General features: G+C 36.2%; 1 protein-coding gene across 1 annotated transcript; it reads left to right on the top strand.

Moving 5' to 3' along the window:
* The first annotated feature begins 311 nt into the window (after nucleotides 1–311).
* Nucleotides 312–5,812, top strand: LOC105956433 (Regulator of chromosome condensation (RCC1) family protein). Its single transcript, XM_012980283.2, has 15 exons — nucleotides 312–900; nucleotides 1,077–1,138; nucleotides 1,234–1,301; nucleotides 1,466–1,587; nucleotides 2,891–2,996; nucleotides 3,123–3,174; nucleotides 3,439–3,556; nucleotides 3,693–3,723; nucleotides 3,824–3,972; nucleotides 4,102–4,183; nucleotides 4,396–4,518; nucleotides 4,677–4,730; nucleotides 4,828–4,897; nucleotides 5,008–5,041; nucleotides 5,149–5,812. The coding sequence occupies exons 1-15, from the start codon at nucleotides 717–719 to the stop codon at nucleotides 5,493–5,495; spliced, it is 1,602 nt and encodes a 533-aa protein (XP_012835737.2). The 5' UTR covers nucleotides 312–716; the 3' UTR covers nucleotides 5,496–5,812.
* The last annotated feature ends 228 nt before the right edge of the window (nucleotides 5,813–6,040 follow it).

Genomic DNA, 6,040 nt, shown 5'->3' with positions numbered 1-6,040 from the left:
TTAAACCTCGCCTAAGGCCCCCAAATTCTCAGAAACGGGCCTGCACCCAGTGATAAACACCGGGTGGGTCTTCTGCTGCCACGTATCTCTTTTTTATATTTTATAATAGATTTCCCACTAGGATTTATTTTAGGGGTTTTAGAAAAATAAAAAAAAAGAACACGTGACAGCAGAAGACCCACCCAATATTTATCACTAGGTGTAGGGTCGAAGGAATCCCAAATATTCATAGGAAAAAACTCGCGGGGCGGGAACCCCCTTAAAACCCTACAAAAGACAAAACAAAAGGCAAAAAAAGCCGAAATCTATTTGACAACGACACCCAAACAGCCCCTCCTTTTCAGTTTAATTTCTTGAAATAATTAAAAACTAATTAAATTAGATTAATTATTAATTATTTATTAATTACCAAATTAAAGTCATTCAAAATTCTCGGAAACCGCAGAGTGAAATCCCTTATCCCCACTCAGCTTTCCCCTTTTTCCACTGCAAATACAAAAATTAAAATTAAAGCAAAGCAAATTACTAGTGGTTGGTTATCTCTGCAGTAGGGTTTTCAACTTTTAAAAATCCCCCCTTTTTCTTCTTCGGAATCCCACCTCTCCGCCGGTTCGTCGCCGTAATTACTCGCGTTTTCCGCCGTCGTTCGACCGGTTATCCGGATCTCGGGTTTCGCATTTTTTTGAATTTTTTTTGAGCGGTTGAGTTGGCGGGAGATGGCGCTGGTCGAGGAGGAGAAGAAGGTGGAGGAGGTCAAGGGCGGGGAGCTACTCTTCTGCGGTACGACGGCGTGGGATGCAATGGGACGCCGGAGGACCTCGCCGGAGGAAAATTTGGTCTCTCCGACGAGGCTGCGCCCGCTTATGGGGGTGGAAATTCGCTCTGTTGCTGCTGGATGCGGTAAAGGAAAAAAATAATAATAAAAGATAGAAAAAAATGATTTTTTTTGTTTGAATTTGGATTTTATGTTTTCTAAATTTTTTTGGTCTAGGTTTGATGATTTTGAATGTTTATTGGCCTTTTCTTAAATTTGAATGTGTGGGGAAATTTGATATTGGCTTTATTGTGAAATGTAGTGTCTTGCCATTGTGTGGCATTGGATGTACAAGGGCGCTGTTACACGTGGGGGCGCAATGACGTATGTTGGGTTCTGTTAGCTAGAACAATTCCAGTATTAGCTCCTTAATCTTTATTTATTGATTGTGCATTTCTTGTGTTTTGTAATATGTGCAGAAAGGGCAGCTTGGTCATGGGGATAAAGTTCAACGAGATAGGCCGACTATTGTTTCAGAATTGTCCCAGTACGATAATCCTCTAACCGTACATTTTTGTTTAAACGAAAATTGCGTACTCTTCGTTAAAGTCCGGAATATGATGAAACGACCAATTCAATTCCTGCTATATGAATAACTTGTTCTTGAATAATGTTAGGCTTGCCAATTAACTAGCACACACATAATTTTAGGCACAAAATTGTTAAAGCGGCGGCTGGAAGGAGTCATTCAGTGGTAGTGACTGAAGATGGGATCTCTCTTGCATTTGGTTGGAATAAGCATGGGCAGCTCGGTTCAGGTTCAGCAAAAACTGGTGAGTTTGAGTGTTTGACACTCAGATTTATCCCCGGAATTCTTGATTTTAATTGCTTAATTGAAGTGTCGTAGTGTCCCAGTGCAGTCAATTGTGTCTGAATCTCAAAAACAGAAACTTGATTCTGCTATCTTACATGTATTCTTTGGACTGGAAGTATAATATACTTATTGGATAGCTGTTATTTTTGTCAACATCTTTAAATATTTCAGATTGAGAAAGTATATAACTATATATCTTCGTTGCAGTTTGAGGTCCTATTTGTTCCTTCTGTATATTCTTGGGATTTATTATGGTTGTCGCTTTTTGCTGTCATCTTATTATGGATAAGTGCTGTACTATCTTTTGGTTCTGTTACACTCTGGTAATAATCTGTTCTGTTATTCCATGTGAATTATGTCTCTGAATTGAGATAAATTAGTTGTTTTTGAGAACATTATTTGAAATATTCTTGTGATTGTCTTATTGGTCACTTCTTTCAGATTTTCCTTGCAATTCCTGATCAGTATGGGGTTCTCGATGTGAAGAGACTCATTAGACTTTATTTGACATTCGAAATAGTATTTTATGTCATTGTTAAACTTCTTTGTTATTTCCTATCCAGTGATCTGGTTTTGATAGCTTTACATTCTGTTATATTGAGTTTCTCTGCAATTACAAAATTGGATTGAAATATAGAACATTTAGTATAACTGGTCACTAGTTTTGGGTTCTTTTATTTTATTTTTTTTTACTTTTTTTTTAATTATGAGTTCTGAGTTCTTTTAGACTCATTCATTAATACATATAGTAAACTAAGCCTACTTTCTACAAGCTGCAGGAATAAATTGTCGGTATGAAATCAGTCAAATATATTTGGAAATAATAATGGACTCGGACCTTAGACATGAATAACATTTGAGTATTGTGATTTTAAGAGGTAATACTTTGCATATTCTCAGGGACAACTATTGATGTTCGTGGAAGTTGAATTGATTAACTTGTTTGCTAATGTAGATTTATGTTTTGTCTTTACTTTGGAAATTGATGGTAGATTTCATAATTGTGCTTTCTATTTGACAGAACCTGTTTAAGAATCTGTACTTGGAACGGCTAAAGGGGTCGTTGTTAAATTTCTTTCTTATGTGTTTGTTTTGCAATTCGGTACTACTATTGAGTGGAAATGCTTGTAATGAGTAGTCTTATCTGAACTGTTATTGTGTGCATTAATATTTTATGCATGCAATAACTTGGGTTTTCCCAATTTATCTCATTATTAATATATTTTAGTGATGGCCTTAACATTTTGCTATTTTTGTCGCAGAAATTGAATCTTCTCCCATTCGTTGTCAAGTATCTGATGTCAAAACTGCCGTTTGTGGAGGTGATTTTACAGTGTGGTTGACTTCTGTTGAAGGATCTTCTATAATGTATGGTTTTTAAACTTTTTTCTAAATTTTACCTGACTATATCTGCTTAATTGATTGTTCTTTTGCTTATCTATTGGGCAAGTGCTGATATTTTTCTTATTTTTGTAAAAAATCTATTCCATCTAGAACTGCTGGTCTTCCACAATATGGTCAACTTGGACATGGTACCGACAATGAGGTAGGATCAAGAGAGCAAATTTCTTATTGTTATATTTATTTGGTACCTTTTGACTTTCCAAATGTAGATATTTGTTTGCGATTCTATGTTCTGATGTGAAATATGATTATTTCTAAATTGCCCTTTTTGCATCTTTGATGATATAGAAGTTTTCATCTCTGTTTCATGATATCTCAATAATGCCTAAATGTTACATTGTTTCCGTTCTACTCAAATATTTTAGTTGATGTGTTTTTGTTGAAAGCAATATTCTTTCACTGGCAGTATAATACCAAAGACAGCTCAGTGAGGCTTGCTTATGAAGCCCAACCTCGCCCGAAGGCTATAGCCGCTCTTGCTGGAGAGACGATAGTAAAAGTTGCTTGTGGAACTAATCATACAGGTTTTCACTTTTCACACAATTAATTTGTTCCGCTTTCAATTCTTATTTCCAGCGCTAATTTTTTTATAATTTTTTTATCATCCGTTTGTGTAAGATAGTTAATATGTAGTTGTTTGTTTCTTTTGTCTGATCTCAGTGGCAGTTGATAAGAATGGATTTGTTTACACGTAAGTTTGCTGTGGTATACTTTGTGTCGTTTTATGTATTCTGGAATTCTTGGTGAAAAACAAACCTGATTTTCTGCGTTTCTTGTTTTGAATTGATTAGATGGGGCTATGGTGGTTATGGAAGGCTTGGACACAGAGAACAGAAGGATGAATTTTCACCGCGCCGTGTAGATGTTTTCACAAGGCACAATGTGTTGCCTGCGGATGCTGTTGTTTCTGCCGGTTCTGCCAATTGTGCATGTACAGCTGGTACCATTTTCGTTCTCTCTATCTCTTCTTTTTTTTTTTTTTTTTTTTTTTTTTTTAATGTGGGACTGAAAGAGATATATTTTTGGGTGTTACGAACAAATTGCTTCACTGAATCTGCTATTTCTGCAGGAGGTGGACAGCTTTACATGTGGGGCAAAATAAAGACCAGTGGGGATGATTGGATGTACCCGAAGCCTTTAATGGATTTGAGGTTTCTACTTCTTGCATCACTGATACAGTGTTTGTTTTAATTGTCTGAATGTTTTCCATAACTAACTAATCATTTCTGATTCATGTTCGAAATATAAGAGATACCTTTTGATAGAACTCAAATTTGAAGGATGTTCATAATTTAAGAGTAGGATTTTATTGCACCAAAAATGGATTGTATCTATGAGTTTCACAAGCTGACATATTCTACAGTGGCTGGAATATACGTTGCATGGATTCGGGAAATATGCACCACTTTGTAGGTGCTGATTCTTCATGCATAAGCTGGGGCCACGCACAATCTGGAGAGCTTGGATACGGACCGCATGGCCAAAAGTATATGGTTATTTCAATATATAAAAGTTTGCATCACACACACACACACACACACACACACACACACACACACACACACACACACACACACACTTTTGTGCTCTCCTAAAGCTCTACCTAGAATTATGTCAATATTTTATATTCTTGTCTCGTTGTAGATCTTCTGCAGTCCCTAAAAAAGTGGACATCCTTGAGGGAATGCATGTCATAAGGTTGGTACTTGGTACTATTTTCTAAAAATATAGAGATTTATCCTTGCCTTCTCTTACATCTTATAGGATTTCTTTTTTGGGCTATGATTCAATGTAGTGCTGCTTGTGGACTTGCGCATTCCTTGGTGGTTGTTGATCGAGCCAATATTGCTGATCGGCTTGAGCAGGTATAATAATATTTTCTTTTCTGCACTTTTTTCTTGAACATGTAAAATTGAGTGCAATTCCCAACTATCAATTATCTTTTCAACTTTTAGTTTTATGTTTTTCTTGACAGCTTGAAGTACATGACGGCAAAGCCGCTGTTGAAGGTATAGTTAAAATAGATATGTTTTTATCTCTAGCATGGTTTGGCAGCTACTGCGAATAATTGAATATAATTTTAATTTTGTGTTTTTCTGAATTTTCCATGATGCAGTAACAGAAGAACCTGATGACGAAACCGTAGCTGAAAAAGCTACGAAAAAGGGTCCAGCCAAAAAATCTCAAACCTCGAATAAGAGGAAGAATAACTCAGAAAGTTCGTCAGAGGATGAAAACAACAGCGAGTACGAAAGTGAAAACAGTGACGAAATATCCAACGGTCAATCGAAACAGGGAAGAGGCGGTGGGAGATCTTCCGGTAGAGGAAGAGGCAAAAGTGCAGCAGCCCCTGCGAAAAAAGGCACCGGTCGTGGGAGGGGGCGGCCCCCATCAGAGCCGAAAGCCACAAAGAGTAGTGAAGGAAAAGGAACGGGTAAGAGGGGAAGACCTAGGAAGTCATGAGCCGGTGTCCGTATTTATTTATTGTATTATTAACGGTGCTGCTATCATGTAATACTTTCATTTTAATTTCCTTCTCCGATTTTCTTCGATGCATTTGATTTTGAGTTAAGTTAACGGTTTTATGTGGGAGAAGGGCGAAGATTCTAGAAGTTCCCGTGTATTTCGACTTTTTTCTTTTTTGGGTAAGAAAGAAGGAAAGACAGAGATAGTAGAATGGAAAAGATTAATGATCTCTAGTAGTGTTTTGTGTTAATTGTAACTTGCTTTTTATTTTTATCTGAACCTTGTATTAATTCTAAGAATACTTGCTGATTATACATACCTTGTTTCTCTTACAATTTAAATTCGTTTTGAGGATTAAATTGGAAACTGGATTAGGGTTTTTTAATGATTAATTTTTTTTTTTATTTTTTTCTCCATGAGAGTGATTGCCAACCAAAACAAATTCCTACTTAGAAAATAATCAACCGTTGTAAATAATTGTATGATAATGCATTATATAAACCATTTTTACTTTTTCTTTTTGGAATAAAAAAATGTTTATT

This window comes from Erythranthe guttata, chromosome 3 (assembly GCF_056151865.1).
Source record: "Erythranthe guttata isolate IM_541 chromosome 3, IM_541, whole genome shotgun sequence".
Taxonomy (NCBI): Eukaryota; Viridiplantae; Streptophyta; class Magnoliopsida; order Lamiales; family Phrymaceae; genus Erythranthe; species Erythranthe guttata.
The sequence above is the reverse complement of the archived record's forward strand: the minus strand, read 5'-3'. Positions and strand labels throughout refer to the sequence as shown.